Source organism: Chanodichthys erythropterus, chromosome 14, assembly GCF_024489055.1.
Source record: "Chanodichthys erythropterus isolate Z2021 chromosome 14, ASM2448905v1, whole genome shotgun sequence".
Taxonomy (NCBI): domain Eukaryota; kingdom Metazoa; phylum Chordata; class Actinopteri; order Cypriniformes; family Xenocyprididae; genus Chanodichthys; species Chanodichthys erythropterus.
In genome coordinates, this window is record NC_090234.1 from 28421712 (window position 1) to 28445851 (window position 24140).

The 24140-nt window shown below is 35.9% G+C and overlaps 4 protein-coding genes across 5 annotated transcripts; 1 reads left to right on the forward strand and 3 right to left on the reverse strand.

The window, feature by feature from the left end:
- Window positions 1-562: 562 nt before the first annotated feature.
- Window positions 563-3385, forward strand: LOC137036242 (toll-like receptor 13). Its single transcript, XM_067410275.1, has 3 exons — window positions 563-1164; window positions 1591-2170; window positions 2399-3385. Exons 1-3 carry the CDS (start codon window positions 563-565, stop codon window positions 3383-3385), a joined length of 2169 nt encoding a protein of 722 aa, XP_067266376.1.
- Window positions 3386-4053: 668 nt separating this feature from the next.
- On the reverse strand, window positions 4054-11052 carry nepro (nucleolus and neural progenitor protein). The gene is made up of 10 exons (XM_067409232.1): window positions 11046-11052; window positions 10557-10657; window positions 9910-10064; window positions 7441-7529; window positions 7014-7142; window positions 6832-6909; window positions 5358-5725; window positions 5219-5283; window positions 4843-5069; window positions 4054-4746 (listed from the first exon to the last, which is right to left on the reverse strand). The coding sequence occupies exons 2-10, from the start codon at window positions 10639-10641 to the stop codon at window positions 4362-4364; spliced, it is 1581 nt and encodes a 526-aa protein (XP_067265333.1). The 5' UTR covers window positions 10642-10657; window positions 11046-11052; the 3' UTR covers window positions 4054-4361.
- Window positions 11048-13698, reverse strand: tex30 (testis expressed 30). Of its 2 annotated transcripts, XM_067409234.1 has the most exons (5): window positions 13610-13698; window positions 13191-13427; window positions 12921-12972; window positions 12149-12357; window positions 11048-11864 (listed from the first exon to the last, which is right to left on the reverse strand). In XM_067409234.1, the coding sequence occupies exons 1-5, from the start codon at window positions 13622-13624 to the stop codon at window positions 11706-11708; spliced, it is 672 nt and encodes a 223-aa protein (XP_067265335.1). In that variant the 5' UTR covers window positions 13625-13698; the 3' UTR covers window positions 11048-11705. The 2 variants fall into 2 exon arrangements, with proteins under 2 accessions (XP_067265335.1, XP_067265334.1); XM_067409233.1 differs by having other exon boundaries at window positions 13191-13690.
- Window positions 13699-14975: 1277 nt separating this feature from the next.
- On the reverse strand, window positions 14976-23038 carry poglut2 (protein O-glucosyltransferase 2). The gene is made up of 10 exons (XM_067409757.1): window positions 22670-23038; window positions 20929-21134; window positions 20640-20845; window positions 20441-20518; window positions 19657-19829; window positions 18834-19071; window positions 18530-18739; window positions 17893-17982; window positions 15673-15777; window positions 14976-15132 (listed from the first exon to the last, which is right to left on the reverse strand). Exons 1-10 carry the CDS (start codon window positions 22852-22854, stop codon window positions 15115-15117), a joined length of 1509 nt encoding a protein of 502 aa, XP_067265858.1. The 5' UTR covers window positions 22855-23038; the 3' UTR covers window positions 14976-15114.
- Between the last annotated feature and the right edge of the window lie 1102 nt (window positions 23039-24140).

A 24140-nucleotide genomic window follows, 5' to 3' on the forward strand; every position in this document is an offset into this window, starting at 1 on the left:
TTAGTAATCTGAACTTAATCTGTGTTAGAGCAAGCCATTTTTAAAGCCACGATTAACTATTCTAGATTAAGGCCTATCCTGGCTTAATTTAAACCCTGTCCGGGAAACCGCCTCAATAAGTTCAGACTGGCTAAATCATTATCATTTACTCATCCTCATGTTGTTCTTGTTCAAAAAAACATATGACTATCTGGTTACACTTTATTTCAATGGTCCACTTTAGACATTCTACTAACTATAAGTAACTTTTCAACTACATGTTGACTGACTCTAATTAGAGTATAAGTAGATTGTAGACTGTTAGTAGAGTGTAAGGATAGAGTTAGTAGAATTAGCTGACATGTAGTTGCAAAGTTACCTTTGCCTTTAAGCCCTCATACATGTGTTATAACCACAGAGAAATAAGGCAACTAAGAGTCACACCTTCATAGAATTCAGCCACAGAAAAGGGAAGTTTATGTCTTATTCAAATGTTCTGACATGTTTATTATCTCCAGTGAAAGAGAGAGACGACACCAACCAAGTAGAATCAAAAGCTGTAAGGATCATTGAGGAATTGAAGATGGTGCTTCTGTTCTCATTTCTAATACTATCTCTGAAGATATCATGTGTTTCTTCTTGGTCTGCTGGTAAATGTCTTTTCTACAGTGATGCGGAAGAGTTTCCTATTACTAAAACCTGTGCTGGAAAAACAAACGCTGCCTCCTGTGATCATGTCACTGACATTAAAGAAGACCTGCGTGAACTTCCATCAAACTTACGGAACCTCTGCATTCAAATGGACGGTTCCTTGGCTCCAGACTCATTTGCACGTTTTGTTTCTCTGGATTACCTTGAAATTCATGGATGTTTTTCAGAGATCCCTCCAGAAGCTTTTAATGGTTTGACAAATGTAACTTCATTAAGTTTAACTAAATTGTCTTCAAAAGGCTGTTGTGAGGTAGCTCTTGATTTCAGTCGCCTTCCCTCACTGAACACATTGCTTCTTTCAAAGTATAGATTATCATTATTGGCACCAAATTTTTTTGAAACGATTCCTCACTTGCAAAACTTATACTTGTTCGAAGTGTGTTTGAAGGATATATCTGAGGTTCTGTGTCGACTGGAAAATGTAAAATCACTGAAGGAGTTTAATCTAAATGAACACACATTAAATAGACTTCAGTACCCAAACTGCTCAGTTTTCAAAACTTCTGATGGTTACATATCTACTGTGTTAAACATTGAAGTGGTAATATTGGAAATGGGAAAATTAGAGCATGTAGATGAGGGAGCTTTGGAAGTTTTGGGACATCTGTTTGAATTTATCTTTCATCCTAAAGACTTCCTCAAAGATCTTTCATTAATTGGAGTACATAAAATCAATAAGTTGGATGTCATAGTGGATGTACTTAACATTGATGACTTGTGTACAGCAGCAAAGTTATATTCGATTGAGTCTTTTCAAGTTTTTTATGAGACTGTTAACTTGCCACTGACTCCTACTAATATCTCAGATGGCTGTGAAGAAGTTAAAACAATTAATCTCAGAAAAGTTTCATTATTACCTTTAAACCTCTTAGATATATATTCGTTCTTTCAGATTTTCAGGAACCTCACTTTGGTTAACATAGCTAATCATGAGCTCAGACCAAATGATTTTCAATCTCTTTGTGCTTCAGATCCACAGATAGTCAAACAGCTTTCCTTTATGTTTCTAAGATCAAATAAGATAGATGAGATAGTTTCATACAAATTTATGTGTTTCACAAATCTTGAAACTCTAGATTTATCCTTAAATATCATTTCTAACATAGAAGATTTTGCTTTCATTGGACTGAACAATTTGAAAGAGCTATATCTCTGTAGCAACAAGTTATCTTACATTTATCAACAAACATTCAGGGGTTTATATGGACTAATGGTCCTAGATCTCCAAGAAAATCCTATTATTGAAATCGAATCTAATTCATTTGGACATCTTATTAGCCTTATCACACTTCTGCTGGGAGATCTGAACTTCCCACCTGACATGTCACCAATCAAGCTGCATTTATTTGATATATTTGGCATAATTCCATATAATTTGAGTAATATTTTAATTAGTTCAGGCCTGAGACCAATGCAGCTTGTGATTGGGAGTAATACTACACTGGATCAGGCCCTAAACTTGCACATCAAAGGTCAATATGTGACTATTGAGGACTGCAACAGTTCACTTTTGACATCAGTAGTCACACTTCAGATAGATGCAGCATATATGAGCTGTGGAAATGAATTCATTGGGAAATATGTCCAATCGGTCGTCAGTCTGGAATTTAACTCAATGTTCTCAGGCGATATTGGAGACTTGTCTGTAATCAATCAGCTTGTTGATTTAAAAACCTTAAAACTGGCAAACATTGAATTGACTAAGCAGCCAAACTTGGCCGTAATGTTTCACAATCTGACCAAACTCCAGACGCTGATCCTGGCGAACTGCAGATTCTTCTTTCTGGATGGAAGTCTGACCAAAGATTTAAAGGCACTGAGAGGTCTAGTGCTCGTTCTAAAAGACAACGTCAATGTTCTTCAAAACTTGGTGGAACATCTCACTAGTTTGAAATATCTCAATCTTCAGGGCTTGGGTCTGTACTGCAGTTGTGATAATGCGTGGCTGCTCTCATGGGTGAAGAACAACAGGAATGTGCAGGTTAACATGTTCAACCCCACCATGAAAGAACTGCAGTGTTTGAGTGACAATGGAATTGACCACCTCAACTTTATTGGTTATGCTAAGGAAAACTGCTCATTTGAAATTGAATTTGTGTTCTTTGCCTCCACCTCTGCACTTTTGTGTATTTTTATTATTGTGGTACTGTCATATAAGTTTGCAGGCCAATACATTGCTCCTTTCTATCACATCGCCAGTGGATGGTTCAGAGATGCTTTGCGTGGGAACGGTAAACATCAGTACCGCTATGATGTTTTCGTGTCTTACAGCGCTAAAGATGAACACTGGGTCATGGAGGAACTTCTTCCGAACTTAGAGAGGCGCGGCCCTCCGTTTTTGCGTCTCTGTCTGCACAGTCGGGACTTTCAGTTGGGAGAAGACATTGTGGAAAACATCACAGACAGCATCTACGCAAGTCGCCAGACTCTTTGTCTCGTCAGTCGCAACTACCTCAGTAGCAACTGGTGTTCTTTGGAGATGCAGCTGGCCACCTACAGGCTCCAGGTAGAACACAGGGACATTCTTATCCTGGTCTTCCTAGAAATGATTCCGTCTCGCTGGCTATCCTCCCATCATAGACTGGCCCGGCTGGTAAAAACTAGAACCTATCTAGACTGGCCACAGGACCCAGAGATGCATGAGGCATTCTGGGACAGGTTATGGTGTAAACTCAGCTCTAATAAAGCCTATTAGACTTTGTTTCTGTACATTGTAAAGTTGATTAAACAATTGCAAAGTGAGCAAAATTTCATTGAAAGTTCAATCGATATGACAACTAATGGATTTTTTTTTTTTTACCTCAACTGGCAAATGCAAATGGAAAAGTTAACATTAAATATATTTAGCCTACATGTAATGTCCATGTTGTATTTACCTTTTTATATGCTTAATAAACCTTGTGCAACAAGTTTGATTCACTGTGCAAACATGACAAAATATGGCTGTAGCAAGAGTTAACTATTTCATCTTTAAAAAAATTAGCACACTTTAAAACGCACATTACCTGATGTTTGAAGTAACTACTGCAATAAATATTCTTTTCTGCTAAAAATCTCAACCTCAGAATATTTCTGAATGTGCTGATCAGATATATGATGCAGTTAGGAGATATTTTGGCCCATGTGTTTGTACAAATTTGTTTCAGTTCATGTATTAAGATGTTTTCTGGAACACTTTCCTCGGTGGCATGGGCTTAAAAGGAACTTGTTCTGTACAATTGTCTTGCTAGTTCTAAACTAAGCATATTCAGGTTAAACTAAGCTGATCACACACCACAACTTGTATCAGTTTTTAAAAAAAAAAAATTTTAATCTTGAGAATGTGATTTAAAAAGCTGTTTGCTTCATGCATCCACTCATCAGACTGTGAATAACCAATTTGGAGGGGAAAAAAAGAAAAAAAAAAAACTCACAAATTTCCTTACAGTTTTATCTCTTTGTTTCTCTGGATATCCACATTACATACAATAGAATTCAATGGGAAATAACACGTCAAATATTATTTCTGTAGAAAATTTAAATTGCTGTGAAAAAAAAAAAAAAAACATTCGATAAAACATTCAATCACATACAGTATAGGAAGACATGTTTTTCACAGTGACCAAAAGTTAGCTTGCACCTAGGTTTTAAAAATAAAACCATTCATGCTTTCAACTAATCCTATCAACAACTTAAAATCCAAAGAATTCAAAAATATCATCAATATCGTTCTTCGGCATATTTGGTTTCTGCAAGACAGCCTTTGAGTCCATTTTGTCTTCCTTAGCTCTTTGTGCTGTATTGTTTCTTGACACTTCTTTTTTTGAGAATTGTTGTGGTCGGCTGCAGTTCCTCCCATGTTTCAATGACACAGACAAGTTTTTAACTGTTCTAGAGCACATCCTGGAAAATGCAGCTCTAGTTCTGATAGTGCTGTTGCGTGCCATGAAGGCTCTGAGGTGCCATTGAGTTCTCCAACGTGAAATGAAGGAACAGGAACGTTTTGTTGGGAAAGTCTTTTGAAGCATCAATGCCTTGCGAACTTCTAACTTAAACTTCTTCAATCTTTTCTCCACCCTCAATTAAAAAAAAACAAAAACATTATTAGATATGATAAACACACCTGCTAAGAATGACTCAAATACATATTTAATTTTCAGTATTTTTATGTACCTGATGCCTTCAGCTTCCAGACTTTCCATCCTCAGACACTTCAGGCTCAAGAAGGCCAGGTGCTTACGCTTTCGATGAAACTTACAGCTCTGGCACCAGTGCATCACTTCCTTCAGATGGGCAGCCATGTTTCTGAATGAGGACACCTTTTCCAGTGACTTCAAGAACTTACTCTTCTGACAGACTGCAATTTGGCTTGAGATGCACAATTTCATCTGTGGCTCCAGCTTTGGGAAGAATGCACCATTAATAACCTACAACTGCATTTCTATGAATATGTCAGCATATTATTTTTCTCAAAACTGTACTGCAGCATGTCATATGGCACCATCCCAGGACTAGCCACTTGACATCACATAAAATCAAAATCAAATACCTGTTTGGTGGTTTTACAAGATTGTTGAAGCAAAACCTTCATGTCCAGTCCATAGGGCGAGTCATCTGAAGAATTACAACAAGCAAATATGATTACATAATATCTACACATATACAGTAAAAGTATAAAATCTGCAAACCTGTCCGTCGTTGTAAAACTGCAGCCCCCAGATCCAGACTAGAACCTTCATCATGACCAGAAGAAAATATTGGCACCATCTCTCTCTCCTCTTCACCATTATCCTCTTCTTGCCCTCTGTCCCCAAACAACCTGCAAAGGACAGAAAATATGGGCTTTTTCGGCTCTCTTGGGACCTTTAAAAGGTCTTTGGTGCCTTCTTCCATCAGTGGATCAGGATGTGAGAGGCACAGGAAGTCTTTCAGGTCCCCAGGCAGGGTGAAGTCAGTCAAGTAGGCCATGGGCTTGGACTGTGACACCTCCTGGAGGAGTTCAGTGGCTCTTTTGTACATGGGGACAAGGGCTCTCAGAACACCTTTGAAGAACACCCTAGCAAAAATGTGATAAAATAATTATGCCATTTCAGAATTATATTTGTTGCACATTGTTCAGGAAAGGTTTAATATATTCAGAATATTTTCTAAAACTCTTCTTAACCTTCTAGTTTTTCATTTCATGCTAAACATACATTCTCTCTCTCTCACACACACACACACACACACACACACACACACACTTTTGCTCTCTCTCTATAGAAATGGGAACTTTCCAGACTTCTATTTTTTTTTATAATACAGCTATTTTCTGATGAATATCCTAGGCAAACAAAAAAACCCCATTGTATATTGCCAATAGTGTAGCAATGCAGCCATCTTACACAGAAGCCAATCTCAAACCAAGCAGCTTTCTGTTGGTCAAAGCGGCAAATTTTCAAACAAAATCTGCACAGTGAAATCTTTTGATTCTAGATTTTTTTTTCTAGAAGTAAAAAAAAAAAAATATATATATATATATATTTTACACACACACACACACACCAAGACTCATTACTATGAATATGAGAAAGTGCAACACACAATATGTAAGTCTCGCCTTCTTTATAAAAGAGCCAACGGCCACATGTAGGACACATGGGACTACATATGCACATTAGCTAGTCCAGCCAGAAATATAAGCTCTTTTAATGCTATTTGACCAAGAGAAACAACATTTATGAGATAATTCATGTCATATTTAGTTGCTGATTTGAATATGCTATTTAAATGAGTGTATGACAAGCAGTTTTGGAGATTTCAGGATTCTCCCATTTAAATAGATAGAACTTGATCTTGATCTAGAACTTGGATGCTTGAAATAGCTGCCCGGAGGAGTTGGAAACATGTTACCGGATTTTCCTTCAAGGGACTTTGAGCTCACTTCTGAGTACATACAATTTTTTTCCACAAAATATGGTAAAAAAGGTACAAAAAATTAAAAATAAATAATCAAATTATTATCCTTGATCATACTGAACACACTAAGGCAAAATTATTTCAAATTCCAACCATCAAGTTTGCACAGAAATATGAAAAGTTGCTCCAACTTAGCATTTTCATACATTTCAGACATATGGGAATCCAACAGTGACATGGTAAGTTATACCGGTATAAACTTACCAGAGACGACTGAGCATGCTGAGCATCACCAAATTCAGCACAATGAACTCACGCAGCTGCAGGTGCTGTCGTGTCCGTCTTACTGGGGTGTGAAGGATCACAGCCATGCACAGTTCTTTGATCATACTTTTTATACATTTTCAAATCAATATAATGGTTATGAATGTGAAAATTTAGGATACATGAAAGCTTGGGAGCATCGGTCCAGTGTTCGGGCTAAAAGACTTGAGGCTCCAAGTAGTTTAAGACAGAGCCACTCCAACATGGGCTGACTGGGAACGTCACACTCACCAACCTCTACTCCAGCCTCCCTGTGCGAAAAAACAAAACATGCATTCTTTAAAACCATAAACTGGGAAAAAAAAAAGAAAAAGAAAAGTATCTTTTCTTCAGTCACAATGAAATGGAAGTTGCGATTGTGACGCGAAGCAAACAAAAAATGTACGTCTGGATTTTGTACATCAGGAATTGATTTGAACACTGAATTGCTGTAATTTCATGCGAATGACAGGTTGCCCACCCTCACGCCAGTAAACACATCATCAGAGAAGAGATGTTGTTGCAAGAGAGAGGGGAAGTTATTTTGATAAATAGTATGACAGCACTTACCTCTGCAATTTGTTCGGACACAGTTCCTGCAGATCTTCTACCACTGCTTGTAACTTCATCTCTTTCAAGCGATTTACACATTGTTCAACCTGCAGATGATGCATATTTAATCAATTTCATTGAAATTAATAATAGGGATTTTTATCCTGGACCTGAAATAACATGCAAAAGCATATGTAATATATGCATATAACATGTACAGGTGCTGGTCATATAATTAGAATATCATCAAAAGTTGATTTATTTCACTAATTCCATTCAAAAAGTGAAACTTGTATATTATATTCATTCATTGCACACAGACTGATACATTTCAAATGTTTATTACTTTTAATTTTGATGATTATAACTGACAACTAAGGAAAAAAACAAATTCAGTATCTCAGAAAATTAGAATATTGTGAAAAGGTTCAATAATGAAGACACCTGGTGCCACACTCTAATCAGCTAATTAACTCAAAACACCTGCAAAGGCCTTTAAATGGTCTCTCAGTCTAGTTCTGTAGGCTACACAATCATGGGGAAGACTGCTGACTTGACAGTTGCCCAAAAGACGACCATTGACACCTTACACAAGGAGGGCAAGACACAAAAGGCCATTGCAAAAGAGGCTGGCTGTTCACAGAGCTCTGTGTCCAAGCACATTAATAGAGAGGTGAAGGGAAGGAAAAGATGTGGTAGAAAAAAAAGTGTACAAGCAATAAGGATAACCACACCCTGGAGAGGATTGTGAAACAAAACCCATTCAAAAATGTGGGGGAGATTGCAGCTGGAGTCAGTGCTTCAAGAACCACTACGCACAAACGTATGCAAGACATGGGTTTCAGCTGTCGCATTCTTGTGTCAAGCCACTCTTGTCTTGAACAACAGACCACGTCAGAAGTGTCTAAAGACAAAAAGGACTGGACTGCTGCTGAGTGGTCCAAAGTTATGTTCTCTCATGAAAGTAAATTTTGCATTTCCTTTGGAAATCAGGGTCCCAGAGTCTGGAGGAAGAGAGGAGAGGCACACAATCCACGTTGCTTGAGGTACAGTCAGGCCCTGTCCCAAATGGCGCACTTCATGTGGACTTTCGGTCTCGTGGACTTAAATTGCGCATGCTCGCCGAGTCTACGAGTCCGTAGCAGGGTCAACTACGAGCTCAGCAGCGTCTCCTTTGTACCCTTGAAGCGGTCTTCATAGATGTGGGCTCCGCACACTTTAACTACCCAGGAATCCTTGCGAAATGCCAATAAGACAACGGATAGGAGGAGATTGATGACATGGATGAGAAGAAAATATTTTAAGTGTACGGTTTTTATGACCTAGGTGTACATTTTACCAGTTGTTACCTACAGTTTGACATGGAGATATGTTGCAAAACAAAAAACCTGTTCTCAATGCTAAATATTATAATATTTATATAAGATATTTGTGATATTTATCTAATAAAGGGACTGATGAGATAATCTTTCAGTTTATTCGGCTCTGTATGGAGAGGTAAAATAGTAAAAACAACAACAACATTTGGCAGCATATTCCCCGAACCTGCAGCTCCTGTCAAAAACAACCAGACCGTTATTTCCGGCATGACGATCGAGTCTGTTCCAAAAATACCTCTCAATGCACCCTCCTGGACTCGCGCCAAGGGCGCTATAGGTCTGCACTACATGACGTCACCAAAGTGTGGACTCTGAGGAAGTCCATAAGTCCGGAGTGTGCCATTTGGGACAGGGCCTCAGTGATGGTTTGGGGTGCCATGTCATCTGCTGGTGTTGGTCCACTGTGTTTTCTGAGGTCCAAGGTCAACGCAGCCGTATACCAGGAAGTTTTAGAGCACTTCATGCTTCCTGCTGCTGACCAACTTTATGGAGATGCAGATTTCATTTTCCAACAGGACTTGGCACCTGCACACAGTGCCAAAGTTACCAGTACCTGGTTTAAGGACCATGGTATCCCTGTTCTTAATTGGCCAGCAAACTCGCCTGACCTTAACCCCATTGAAAATCTATGGGGTATTGTGAAGAGGAAGATGCGCTATGCCAGACCCAACAATGCAGAAGATCTGAAGGCCACTATCAGAGCAACCTGGGCTCTCATAACACCTGAGCAGTGCCACAGACTGATCGACTCCATGCCACGCCGCATTGTTGCAGTAATTCAGGCAAAAGGAGCCCCAACTAAGTATTGAGTGCTGTACATGCTCATACTTTTCATGTTCATACTTTTCAGTTGGCCAAGATTTCTAAAAATCCTTTCTTTGTATTGGTCTTAATTTTCTGATACTGAATTTGGGATTTGCCTTAGTTGCCAGTTATAATCATGAACATTAAAAGAATAAACATTTGAAATATATCAGTCTGTGTGTGATGAATGAATATAATATACAAGTTTCACTTTTTGAATGGAATTAGTGAAATAAAAATCAACTTTTTGATGATATTCTAATTATATGACCATCACCTGTATATTGAAGCACTGGGTTCCCACCTGTTTTAATGCTCGGAATGGTTTGTGTTGTCTGAAGCAGTTGTTCAAAACATAAAGTAGTTCGTAGAGCACACGGATTTCTGTCTGCAGAACTTCGCTACATAACAGGGTCAACACTTTCTCACAGTCAGCCAGCAGATATGTAATTAAGATATCTAGGCAGAGAAACATCATTACAAAGTTAACTTGCATGTCATTTAGCTGATATTATTGTTTAAAGTGTCACACCGGAAACTTATTATACACGTTTAAGTTACTTAAAAAGTTCATAGATAATAAAGTGAAATCATCTGGTTCTGGTGTAACCTGTAGGTAACCCTGAAAGGGTTATATAGGGAACGTACACCAAACAACTTTTACACATAATACACAATATAAACACTTTACAAAATGGAAACACTGGAGTAGTAAATCATAGATCACACAATATGCAGAAAACTACACCAACACTAGTAAAAATCAAAACGAGTTAAATGCTTTATCACTGCCAACAATATCACACGTGCATTATTTCACATGAATCAAACGGATCCACGTGTTCATATCTGCCGCAGGAAAACGGTTCGCTTTATTTTCCTTTACATGCTGTGTATGTGCTCTTTATAGTAAAGTGTAGTAAATATATGTGTTAAAATATTAGAACATACCCGTTGAACCAGTAAAGGGGATTCGAATCGAAGAAATAGCACTTGGAAAGGGAATATTAATTTTATTCCAGGGTTCCTGCGCCATGTTTACAGTTGACTGCCTGGAGAGAGAACCACCCAATCATAAGCTTGTTCGTACGATGACGTCATAGTTCTTAAAGATACATACACAACATTAATATGCGGGGGCACACAACATATAATTAATAATTAATTAATTAATTATAAGAAAAAAATTCCACTTTTAGTGCAATATTGAAAGCAACAAAATTCATCTAACAAACATTTTAAGTAAAATAATCTTTATAAAATAACCTGCTTACACAAGTGTGCACACCCCTCAATTAATCATTGAATTATAGAAACACATTTCCCCAGAAAAGTGATCAAGCATTTTTGCATAGAAGAGTGGGAAAATAAAACTTCACAATAAAAAATATTTATAATAAAAAGTTTAATTCAAATTATTTATAAGAAAACTTTACTTACGCTTTCACTGTAGCTAATAATTACTGCAATATCTTCATTTCCTATTATGCTTCTGAATTATCAAAGCGATAACATGCATTATTAACACATTTACTGTCACTTTTCCAGAATATTAAGAATATTAGGCCTAGAAGTCCAGCGTTGATTCAGACTTCCACATATCACCGGGGGTGACTCAATTCATAAGCTTGCCATTGAATTCCAATCTTGATTAAATATTGATCTATTTAGCTAAATATAAGGTACAGTAGGGCCTACACTACTTTTTCACATCTATCTCAACTAATGACTTTAAAGGTGAAAAAAAAAAAAAAAAAAGACATCCCAAAAAGCTTCAATTTTGACAGGGGAGTGTAAGAGTATTATAGCCACTGTATATCAAAAGGTAGCATAGCATAGCATAGCATAGCGTGCAAACAAATGGCCACCCAAAGTATTAATGATCATAATACTAATTATTTGTTTCTGAAAAAAATAAATAACAACAATGATATATGCATATTTTATTTTAAAAATATTATGATCTTTATTTTTAATATAAAAATTATCTGTAATTCAGTTAACATCATGAGGTACAGATGATTCGGGTCAGGCTCAGAATCTCACCATCTTCTTTCATCCAACAGTAATCATCATATTTACATATTTATAAACGTACATTCATTTGTGTTGTAGTACCCATGCAATAATCTGTGGATTGACTTCCTCCAGTACTGATTCTTCTGTTCTGCCACATACTTTGAGTCCGTGGTTCGCATCCTTGACCCAGTGAACGGCAGAAGGGCTATTCATGACAGACATGACATTTTGTAGGAGTCTCTGAAAAAGCAAGCAAATTATATGCTTTGTATTTCTATAAAGTAACATAAATATGAATTGTATGTGATAGATTTAGATTATTTATTCAGCGCCATATTTCAAATCTGTATGACTTCAGTGGAACACAAAGATAGTATTGGTGACCATCGACTTCCATTGTGTGTACAACACATTTCTCAAACTATCTTTTGTGCTCTACAGAAGTCATACAGGTTCAGAATGAAATGAGGGTGAGAAAAAGAACTTTAAAAATGATCAATGGAAAACTTCTCATATGTGTTCACCTGTTCACACATGTTATCTGCAGTGCCGGAAACAAACATCACAGAAGTTTGTGAGAGGTCACGCAGCTCTCGGCTCCGCTCAACATATGTTAGTGGTTTTCCTGGTAGATTCAGTGGGAATGACAAACACAGAACACCCTGGACTACATCCTTCTGTCTACACATCCGCTGACACACATCAACAGCTGTACGAGCACCCATAGAGCGCCCTGGAAACAAATAGACACATTGATACATTGAGAGAGATCATTTAAAAAATAACTTGTTTGTAAAAAGAATTATATATGTATTATATATATTGTGAAAACAATAATAAAGCCTGGCAAGTTAGGTAAAGCCTGGCTGTTAAGTACTGCAACTTTAAAGTATTAAAAATATATATATAAATAAATAAATGAAATAAATATATTTATATAAAATATAATTAAAAATACATTGGCTGTAAAGCATTAATATTATTATCGCCGCAAATAATAATTATAATATAACAATAGAAGGAAATCAGTCAACAACTCGATATTGTTCACTTCACTATAAGAAAATTCAAGTGTTGCAAATCTGTTTTTGAAATACTGCATTTATTTCCGAGAAGTAAAGCTTCTAAAAACCAAAATGGTATCTGCAAACATTTCAGTTCCTCCTTCAAAAATAGACTTTTGCTCAGTCGAACAAACAAATTCTTCTCTCACACAAAACCTGATATACTGTCTCAGGCTTGTCAAAATACATTTATAGTGTGTTTGAGAAGGAAAAAAGAGCAAGAGAGCCCTACCTCCCAAGAAAATGCTGTCTGGTGCAAATCTCTCATGGCTTCTTAAGTAATCCTGGTGGATAGCAAAATTGCAAGATTTACATGATTTTAGAAATATTCTTATTTATTAATTACTATTATTAATATTAAAAACACATTTAATAATATATTTGTATAGTTTTTTTTTTTTTTTTTAAACAATACAATAATAAAATGCGGCTACAATATAAACATTTCATGTGCATGGTGGTGCTGCTTATAATGACTAAAAAAAAAGGAAGAAGTGCTAACCACAACGGCTCTATAAGCTCTGACTCTATACGGGAAGTTCACCGCTCTGCAGGTGAATCGCAGGCACAGGACACCAGAGCGGGCGAGAGCGTGCGCGAGGCTCTCCAGCTGTTTGATGTGCATGTCTCCCCCCGCGCCGTGCGTCAACACCATAGCTGTGCGTTCCTCGGTGACGTCAGCAGGGACCGTGAACACACCATCCAGCTCTTTCTGCTCGAACGGGATTCTCACATTCTCCTGTAATATTCCGCAAACTAAAAATCTCTCCAAAAGTGTCAAAAACGAAGCTCTCATAGATTCTTAGTAAAGCTTGCCATTAGAAAAGACAATAAAACAATCTGAAGCACGCATTATTTTTCTACTTCGTTTAATGCACAAATGTTACTAAGTAAGGTTACATGTTTCTATAGAGAAAATACCTCTGAAAACTCCATTTGGGAGTTAATAGTTGCGTGTTTGAAGGAACGAACTCCAAAATACCCGGGTAGAATGTTCTCACACGTGGACACACATGAATCACGTTGTTAACAGCGCCACCTAAAGTAAAGGAGTGAGCATGCGCCTTAGGTGAGACGTTAAAATCGCTTAAAGGGTTAGTTCACACAACAATAAACATTGTCATTAATTACTCACCCTCATGTCGTTCCAAACCGTGGGACTTTAGTTCATCTTCAGAACACAAATGATCTTTTTGATGAAATCTAAGAGCTTTCTGTCCTCCTGACAGCAACACAATTGAAACTTTGATGCTTAAAAAAGTTCATAAAGAGATTGTAAAACTAATTCGTATGAATTGAGTAGTTTAGTCCAAATTTTCAGAAAAGACTAAATAGCTTTTTATGATAAACAGATTCACACATTGATCAGCGAACATAAACAGAAGCTCAACCAAACCTGAGCGATGCTCGAGAACCTCTTGCGGAAGCTCCACTAAGAATGATCATTTTTATAACCTAATTGAAAATATTAAAACAACAACAACAACAACACATTACAATTCCCCTAATTAATTATCTGTAGTAGGCTGGTAGTAGTAGATATCTGACTAAACTATGGATTAGTTTAACAATCTCTTTATTTAAGAATTTTTTGAAGTGTCAAAGTTTCAGTTGTGCAGGATGTCTATGGAGGAACAGAAAGATCTCAGATTTCATCAAAAAGATCTTTGTTTGCATTCTAAAGATGAACGAAATCTTGCAGGTTTGTAATGACATGAGGGTAATTAATGACATAATTTTAATTTTTGGGTGAACTAACCCTTTAAATTGTATGAATGTCATTGCATTAAGTAGTCATTGTTTTATACATTTAGCCAACAAAGCCTTTCAAAAAGGAAGTTTGTTTGGTTTTAAATGTTAGATAGGGAACACAAACAACAAATAGTGAAGGGCATGTTGTCACATTTTTTTACTCAAGTAAATATCTATAAAAAGTCAGTTTTTATGTAAGCATAAGTCATGTCTAAAAAAATAATAATAAAAAAAGTAAACCTTGACAAAGGCTACTATTTGAAGCAGTGGTAAATAAATAGCCTATGCTTAAGAGAGTGTGCAGTTGTTCTCCTACTCTAAAAGATTTCTTATTTCTTCTAATTATTTTGTTATAATGAATTATTCTGAATAAATATCAGGCTCTATTGTATATTGTATAGTTATTTTATGTTTAAGTTTACTCTGATTTTAAAGCCATAAGCAAACCCTTTTGTCTAACTTTCTAAACAAAAATGGTATAATATATAATTCATATAAACCAGACCAGCAAGAGTATGGAAATGGAAGGATTTAATACAAAAAATGAAACATTCAGTTAAGACATTGCAGTCACAAGACACTTGATGCACCAAGACTGTGGTCTTAGGAACATGTTCTGGTGCAAATCCATCTAAATTTGATGGCCGCTGTTACGTAATGAAATAGGAGGTCTCTTATAGCTCATCTCTGACCTACAGTATGAAAAAAACAAACAAACAAAAAACAATTAGAAATGTTTGATCTGATCCAGTGCTAATGCACTGCAGACTTAAAGAATTCATACAAACATTTTATCAGAGTAATCTGCTGATCAGTTCAAGTCATAAAAGGGTATTGCCCTTATAATTCCAGTCTGTGTGGTTTATGAAATGATAATAAATCCATCAGATACTTAATTAACTCTACTGGTACAGCATTATACCATATGGTGGTAAACGGTTGCTGCCTTACAGCTTTCCTTGTTGTTTCTTAACAATACATTTATTTTATTGTGCTGAAAATTCAAAGATTAACAGTAATATTTAACAATATGAATAGTATAAAACAGAATAAATGCAAAAGTGCTTAATTTAAATCAGTGTCAGTGGAGTTTGTTTATGATATTTTAATTTGAAAATGGACTATAATTGTACAATGATGACTTTTAAGTTTCAATTTCCATTTTGTGTAAAAAAGGTTCACTTACTAACAATGAATGTACACATTTTGGACCCAAAAAAGGACACACAGACCTTTTTTCTTGCACAGTAACATGGGAAAAGTTCATCCTTTGGCTGCTCCACCAGCTCCATGCCATCTTGAACCTTTGGCTCAGTGACCTGAAGTTCAGCGTACTTCTAAAAACAAAAACACAGAGCTGGATGAATGCAAAAATGTAATTTAGTGTACAAAATTTTACTGGCAAAACAGAGCAGAAAAGATTTACATTTATATCTCAATATGCAAGTTCAGCTACACAATGTGATTATGCCACCCAATCACACACCCTCTTTCTTGGTCCTGGTAAAGCACTTTTATTTTTACTTATAAAATTTTAATTAACTGCAACATCATCACACTAAACAAACATCTTTATCTGCGGTACAAATCACATAAAATTCAAGTAGTCGCTGTGGTCTTGACCTCCAACACTTCCACACCTCAAACACACACAGGTTTATTGCTTTGAGGCCAGAATGTGCGTTTAAAGATTAATGTTTGGAGCCGATGGTTATGGAAAACCATAAAGTGCTGGGGTTTATGACCTCAGGGGTACTTGTGCTCAGTGACTACTGTGCGCTCTCTGGAAACTTGGGACCAGCTAAAAAAGATGAAAAAAAAAAAAAAAAGAAAAAGGAAAAATGTTGTATTTAGTGAGGTGAATGCCTGAACAAATATTGAGTTCTCATGTTGAAAATGTCAAATGAAAAACATTTGCATAACACAAGTAGTTCAAAAAATAAATAATTAGATATATTTTACATTTTAAGCTGTTAATGTCAATTAAAACTTCCAAAGAAACAAGACAAAATTGTTTCTAAGATATAGTCTCTGAAAATGAAAAATCTTAATGTTTTAACTATAAAAATATTACTACTAATTTCATTACTACTTCTGTCTTTTGTTTTGAGAATCTTTATACATTTACAGAGGAAAGAAACAAAACAACTGATTAGTGATAACGGACTTAGAATAAGACTTTTTTTTTCTGGCTAATTTACAAGATGTCCAGTTTCAGAACAATTCACAATTAGGTAATAATCGAGAAAATGTATGCAACACTAAATATGTATAATAAAGTAAATACCCACTGCAGATCTAGAAAGATTGAAACTTATAGAAACATGCTCATGAGTCATTATATGATAAAGGAAAATGCTTCTAGTCATTTTACCAAAGTACAGTAAAACGACCACTGAACGTGTGTGGCGTGCAGATGGCAAGATGTGCGCTATCTGACCTTTGTCTTTTTCAGTCCTTGAGAACAACATAAAACTTGGAAGATCAAGATAGGATAAGATATACACACTGATAAGTTCATAAAATCAAAATATTGTGAGCAGAAAAAGAGGAGTTCTAAGCAAAACACAACAACATATGTTTACTAAATCAAATTTATGACTTTTTAAAACCTCAAGAAAAATTTTAATGTATACTGTACGCACATAAAGAACAAACCTACCTATTCACAAAAAACATTGTATTATATGTATTTATATTATATGCAAGATGTAAACAGAACTCAGTACTGGTAAAAAAAACTTAAAACATGTATAAGTGCATAGTAACAGTTCATATCTAACATGCATAACTGGATGTAATGTAACAGATCAAATGACATGTCAAACCATAGAATGACTGTTTGAAAAAAATAGCCAATAAAAAGCCTACTGTTCAGAAACAAAGTAGCACAGTTATTTTGTTTACAGGGTTACCGGGGTAACAGCTGCATTTCTGCTGTTCCTTAAGCACCATCTACTGTCAGAAAGTGAGTGTGCATTTTCATTCAGAGCATCTCCTTCGCTCATTCATGCTTCTAAAAATGCATTCTAAAAATATACATAATTCCTAATTCACCTTCATTTCCATAGTACCTAATTTAAACGTCTAAATTGCTTGGCTTCACTGCTGAAGCACGCACTGTAATGTACTATGTTTAAAAAAAAGACACATGTAACCTTGTCAAGTGGCAAACTGGCTAGGCTACTACCAAAGACTTTATGCTACACAGCCTAAAAGCAAACATTTTTCAATCAGATTTAAGACATTGCCTTAAAATGTAATGAAACTGACTTTTTAATGGCCTTAAAATCAGGAGATTTGAATTTCAAAATTTGAATGCCTCATGGGAACTCTGCTTACAATCGCGTGTCTGTAGTGTCAGCAAAACAATGACTTTTCATCTCTTGGTGTAGTCATTGCCACAACAGATACACCTGGGCACTGAACTAGAGAAAGAAAAAATATATTACCTGGAAGAGTTTGAAGTAGTAACAGAATATACTGTCGCCCATTAGATGGGTTCGTGCAAACTGCTGACCTGCCAGGGCAATTTTCTTCACCTATAAGATTTTAAAAATAAAAAAAACAAACAAACAAAAAAAAAAACCAGAGAAGGTGGCAGGATTGTTTATACAGTTACCAACTGCTTCAATCACGTTTTCAACAGCGCAATCTGCACAACGACTGCAAACCCTTTCACCCACATACTGCTGAATTACAACACCATCACAAGGATGTATGGAAATGTTCTTGTTTTCAAAGCAGAACATCTGTAATTTAAACAGTTCTCTATGTATGTGTCCATGTATAATATATATGTATGTATAAAATATAACCATCCAGCCATTTGCTTATCCATCCATTATATTACATTAACTATATAATACAGTTTATTAAACAAACTATTTATTGAAAACTGGTGTCTGGTCTTATATTGTTTATGCTATTTTATAAAGTAACTGCAATGCATGACCTTGAGTTGAGATGTTACAATTTATAAAAAAAAAAAAATATTAATAATCCAAATATGTTAACAACAGATAACAAAGTCTATACTCCCAAACATTGAGAACTTTCGATGTTTGTGTGCCAATGGGGATGATGTACCTCCTCATCATGGTCTCTAGCCCACTGGATCTTCTCCAGCAGGTCACTGAGGTCAGCTTTAAAGGGGATGTAGTGCACCCACGGCTGGAGTTGCTTGTAAAAGTGCTCGTAATAGATGGAGTCGTGTTTCAACACCACACTGTCTCCGGCAAGCAGATAAGGTAATCTGTACGCTGCAACCGTCCCGTCCACATTTATCTGGTACTTATACTGTTAAAAGAGAAACATACAAGTTTCCTACATTAAAAATAACACTACATGAAAAAAATGCTATGTCTATTAAAGTTCTGTGCAATTCACACACCTTAAAGAAGTCAAAAAATGACACATGTTTGACAAGGGGCCCATAAAGGCTCTCATCATGTTTGAAAAAGAAGAAGTTTGTTAAGGCGGCATCGAGCACGGCAGGGTTCGCCCTCGCCAGTTTAACCAGCTCAAGACGCTCTTTCCTGCTGTCTCGCCCTCTCCAGAATGCTTTGCTCATCTTCTGCTCCCACGCTGGACCTGTGTGTCCCTGGACAGACATCATGTCCAGACTCACTCTGCAAATATTTTGATCAGTCAGATTTCATATTGTTATGTAATAATTATGTAACAATGATTTTTCACTATACTTACTGTGAACTTTTATATGCTTTTTTCCCCCCCATCACATTTTTGTTATAAACAATTATGTAAGAAATATAAATATATGTCATAAATAATAAATATAATGTCATATAAATTGTGTAAGATAAATAAGATAAATATAAATATGTCATAAAAATGGTTAGCATAGATATTGCATCTTGTTTTCGTAAACAGACACTATTTTATCTAATATCAAATTTATATCTTTAAAAAAAAAAAATTAAGTCATTATCCAACTCTGAGACCAACAGTGAAAATATGACCTTACTGCATTTTTCTAATTTTTCTGTTTAAAAATGTTTCTAAAACTCTTTTTTTGGTATTTTGTTAAAACAATAATATTAAAAAAAAGAATTACAATAAAACTTTATTTACTACTTTAAATCAGGTTTAAAATGCCAGAATTCCTTAAAAATCCATAAAACGTTTTATGTTGTTCCATAAAATGTTTTACATGTTTACTGCCTCTGTGAGAGTCACAAGTCAGTTTTTTTTACCTGGCCATAGTCTCCAATACAGACTCTGTGAGGTCATAGGTTGGCATGACGATGTCTTGTGTGTCATTGGAGCCACACCATGAAAATATTGGGCTAGGCTTCTCAGAGGCGCGTCTCTTCTCCAGGGGCCAGTCCCCCAAATTCACAAAAAACTCAATGTCTGGAAGCTTGACCTGGTCACACAAAACAGCATTTTTTTCCACTTTAACATATGATATACATAACATATATCATTTAACATATAACATACATAGTGTTCAAAAGTTTTGGGTCCATAAGAATTTGTTGTTTTACATTTTACAATTTAATTACACATTTTATACAATTATACAATTTTAAGTAACTGTTTTCTATTTTAGTAGAATAACATTTTTAATGTAAAAATCGCAACATTATAAACGTCTTTAATGTTACTTTTGTTCAGTTGAATAAGTCCTTGCTGAATAAAAGTATAAACTTCTTTTTTTATAAAAAAAAAAAAAAAAAAAACATACCCCAAACCTTTGAATGGCAGTAGGTAGTGTATGAAAATATAAGTACTGAATACTAAAAGTCTTATTATTTGTAAAACTTGTCCCCCCCACACATTTGTATGAACTGAAATTAGCATTGTAAGATTCAAGTTAAATTCAAATCCTCCCACCGCTCTGTTACAGTGCCATCTAATGGTTCTGAAGGTAAATGACTGAGAACATACACGATGTGTTTTTATAAATAACATTTTTATTACTTCACATAATCTATGTGCATAAAACATTTGTAATAGTAGTAGTATAATACTCACTTTACGTGTGAGGGACAGAAGGAAAGCATCCATGAAGATCCTGAATCCGACATGTTCTCCATGTGTTTTTATATAAACCTACAGTAACAGAAGTAAAAGAATCAATCTTTGGCATCTACTTGCGTCTTTATGTAGTTATATAGGCTACAGGAGCAGAAAGATTTTGATGAGCACACTGAATGTGTATACATGTGTGTACCTGGTTGTTTTTGATGGTATAGTGGCACAGGCTATGTCTCTTCCCAAAGCGCTGGAGGATCTCATGAGCATTACGATCAGGATCCACACTGGGAAAGACAGATAAATCACTATCTATCTGAGAGAAGGAAGCTGGACAGTGCATGTTCTTCTCCCATAATGTACCACTGGGCTCTGGGCAGTCACATGATTCATGATACACTGCACCTGGGTAGTGAGAAATAGGTTAGTGTCAACTTCCAGACATTTTTCCATCTCTGTATCATGAAAGCAGGCTTGGTTCTTCTCACCTCTGAGCACATATGGTGATTTCCCCACCAGCTTGTCTTTCAACAGAATCTGAATGTGCAGATCAGTGTAACTGGCGTACATGCGGTACCGAACCAAAAATGATCCGTCGTTCCGGTCTAAAATCTGGACCCAGATTCTGGAATACGGATCCGTTGGAGATGTAATCTGCACTTCGAATGTTTTCTCTCCAGGAGAAGTCGTAAAACTAAAGATGAGGAAATTCAAAATGTCAGAGACATTATTATTTTAGCCATGACAGAAGTAAACTGATGCCTTAAAATTAACACATTTAATGACTCTTAAAGGGATAGTTCACCCAAAAATGAAACTTCTATCATCATTCACTCACCCTCAAATTGTTCAAAATCTGTATACATTTCTTTGTTCTGTTGAACACAAAAGGAAGATATTTTGAAGAAAGTTTGTAACCAGGCCACTTTGGGAAACCATTGACTTCCATAGTATAGAAAAAAAAAAAAAAAAAATACTATGGAATTCAATGGTTAACACATTCAGTTTAACACATTCCTCAAAATATCTTCCTTTGTTTTCAACAAAACAAAGAAAATTATACAGATTTTAAACAACCTGAGGGTGAGTAAATGATGATAGAATTTTCATTTTTGGGTGAACTATCCCTTTAAACAAGATGCTTTCATCGCCCTGATTGAAAATCAAAGAAAGACCTGTCCTGAGAATTTGCCAGGCATTTCTTGTTGTTTCTTGTTCAATGCTGTATAATATAGTACTTTGAAGACTTAAAAAGTTGCTGATGTTGCATTATAGGATCATCAGACCTGTGTATTTTTCATTTTTGGGTGAACTATCCCTTTAAGTAAACTATCTTAGTATTTGAAGCCAGAATAAATACCATACCAAGATAGTTTACTTAAAGGGATAGTTCACCCAAAAATGAAAAATTTGTTATCATTTACTCACCTTTATTGTTCCAAACTTGTATGAGTTTCTTTCACACAAAAGAAGATATTTTGAAGAATGTCAATAACCAGAGAGTTGATGATAGCCATTGACTCCCATTATATATTTTTCCTTACTATGGAGGTCAATGGTTGACAGTCTGGTTACCAACATTCTTCAAAATATCTTCATTTGTGTTCAACAGAAGTACAGAAGTTTGGAACAACATAAAGCTGAGTAAATGATAACATTTTCATTTTTGTGTGAAATATCCCTTTAAGAACTACAGAATGAGAAGATCTTAGTGGAACTCTAAAGGCTTTTCTATTGTATAACATCATTTTCGGTTCTGGTTGGAACTGGTCAATTTTACAGGGTCTGTTCCTATATAATTTGCCTGATTTATATAATATTTTATTTCCTAAAGATATTTATTTACTAAAAATCTATTTTTCTGGCTATTAAGAGTGTTTTCTGATTTATGGAGTGATAAAAAGAGAAAAAATCCACTCTGTAATGTCAGCAACATGAAATCTTGAACCTAACTTTATGCAATGTTCAAATTTCTGTTCAGGAAATGTAACGTTATGCAAAACGCATGCACATTTAATTAGACAATGCCTCATTTGGACATTTTAAACATAACATTTCAGAAATCTTGAAATACATTCCTCATTCACATGTGGTGTCTTTCTTTAAATAAAAAGGGACGTGACGTTACGTGTCGACGGGTTTTTGAACTTTCAACCTTAATTTTACAGCCAGATGTTTAACCACTAAGCCATACCGCCCCATTATAGTCTTTCAGCAGGACTCACTCACTTTCTTCCGGTGGTGTCCACTGTCTGTATGAAGAAGAACCGAGCAGGAAGGACAATTTTTGTCTCCAGTCCAGGACCCCAAATCAAAGTTTTGCTCGCGCTGGGCGCCGCCGCTGCCTTTGATCTCCGCGTCATGAAAACGATGCAAGGCATCAAGAGCAGTAAAAGTTTTCTCAACATGTTCATGGAGCGTGAGAGCACTTTCAGCAGTGGACGCTTTCATTTATCATCACCTCATCAGAATGACAGTCCTCTTATTTGCTCATAATAAAACATCGCTTAAAAACACTAATGATACATTTCACCACACTCACATTCACCAGAATACCAGCGGTACGATGAGCAAACGAACCTACAGACACCCTCGTGAGAAAATCTCTGCAACAGACCCAAATGCGCTCATGTGATTGGTCGGTCGCACTTTGTGGACGCCGATGACGCAGCTCACTGGAAGCTGATTGGCTGTGTAATAGGAAGAGGAAAGACGCTTGCGTTTGGGAATACAGCTCGAAGTCGGCGCTGCTTCAGTGTGCTTGCTTTGTGTTATTCATTTTTGCAGGCTACATAGCGGATCCATCACAATGATCTTATAACCCGTACAAAAATGACCACGGTATTGTTACTACTGTAAATCTGTGGCAAAATAGCCATCATTGTCATCAAAAAATAAATTTTATTGAAGAGATTCCATCAATGACTGTTGTCACTGCAATGGTATTATAATGGAAACGACCATGGTAAATATCTTAGTTTATTATTAAAGGATTAGTTCACTTTCAAATTAAAATTTCCTGACCCCCATGTCATCCAAGATGTTCATGTCTTTCTTTCTTCAGTCGAAAAGAAATTAAGGTTTTTAATGAAAACATTCCAGGATTTTTCTCCATATAGTGGACTTTAATGGAGCCCAAATTGTTCAAGGTCAAAATTACAGTTTCAGTGCAGCTTCAAAGCATTCTACGTGATCCCAGATGATAAATAAGGGTCTTATCTAGAGAAACCATCACTCATTTAAAAAAAAATAAAGAAATAAATAATAATAAAAAAATATATATATACGCATTTTAACCATAAATGCTCATTTTGAACTAAATTTGCGTCCCAAATGACACACTATACACTATGCACTTATACACTATGTACTTGTGCACTATGCACTCATCCATGTAGTGCGTGAATTCTATGAGGTTATTTTGTCATTTAACAACGGAGTCCGATCCTCCCTTCCCCTCCACTATGTAATTAAAGCTGCGACAGTTGAGTGCACGAAGTGTCCCACATTCCACACTTCGTTTTTTCCGTTAATTTAGTGCATCATCCGGGTATTTAAAGTGCACTTTTTCTTTTTGCAATTTTCAGTGTGAACGCACTACTCGCACTATTTATACTTAACGTCATAGAATAGTGCATAAGTACGCGAATTGGGACGCACCTTAATTCTTCTTTTTCTTCTCTATTAGAATTCCAGCAGT

What these genes read in the sequence shown, in the direction of transcription:
- LOC137036242 (XM_067410275.1), top strand. Translation starts at nt 563, where the DNA reads ATGGTGCTTCTGTTCTCATTTCTAATACTATCTCTGAAGATATCATGT. An exon ending in CACACATTAAATAGACTTCA is followed by an intron (nt 1,165 to 1,590) that starts GTACCCAAACTG and finishes TCAGATTTTCAG; the next exon opens with GAACCTCACTTTGGTTAACA. An exon ending in TGCACATCAAAGGTCAATAT is followed by an intron (nt 2,171 to 2,398) that starts GTGACTATTGAG and finishes TTGACTAAGCAG; the next exon opens with CCAAACTTGGCCGTAATGTT.
- nepro (XM_067409232.1), bottom strand. Translation starts at nt 10,641, where the DNA reads ATGGCGCAGGAACCCTGGAATAAAATTAATATTCCCTTTCCAAGTGCT. An exon ending in TGTCCGAACAAATTGCAGAG is followed by an intron (nt 7,143 to 7,440) that starts GTAAGTGCTGTC and finishes TTTTTCGCACAG; the next exon opens with GGAGGCTGGAGTAGAGGTTG. An exon ending in CTGGAAGCTGAAGGCATCAG is followed by an intron (nt 4,747 to 4,842) that starts GTACATAAAAAT and finishes TTTTTAATTGAG; the next exon opens with GGTGGAGAAAAGATTGAAGA.
- tex30 (XM_067409233.1), bottom strand. Translation starts at nt 13,484, where the DNA reads ATGAGAGCTTCGTTTTTGACACTTTTGGAGAGATTTTTAGTTTGCGGA. An exon ending in GAGCTTATAGAGCCGTTGTG is followed by an intron (nt 12,973 to 13,190) that starts GTTAGCACTTCT and finishes GCTATCCACCAG; the next exon opens with GATTACTTAAGAAGCCATGA. An exon ending in CAGATAACATGTGTGAACAG is followed by an intron (nt 11,865 to 12,148) that starts GTGAACACATAT and finishes TTGCTTTTTCAG; the next exon opens with AGACTCCTACAAAATGTCAT.
- poglut2 (XM_067409757.1), bottom strand. Translation starts at nt 22,854, where the DNA reads ATGAACATGTTGAGAAAACTTTTACTGCTCTTGATGCCTTGCATCGTT. An exon ending in GTGGACACCACCGGAAGAAA is followed by an intron (nt 21,135 to 22,669) that starts GTGAGTGAGTCC and finishes CCTCATCTTTAG; the next exon opens with TTTTACGACTTCTCCTGGAG. An exon ending in TTCTGTCCCTCACACGTAAA is followed by an intron (nt 19,830 to 20,440) that starts GTGAGTATTATA and finishes TTGTGTGACCAG; the next exon opens with GTCAAGCTTCCAGACATTGA.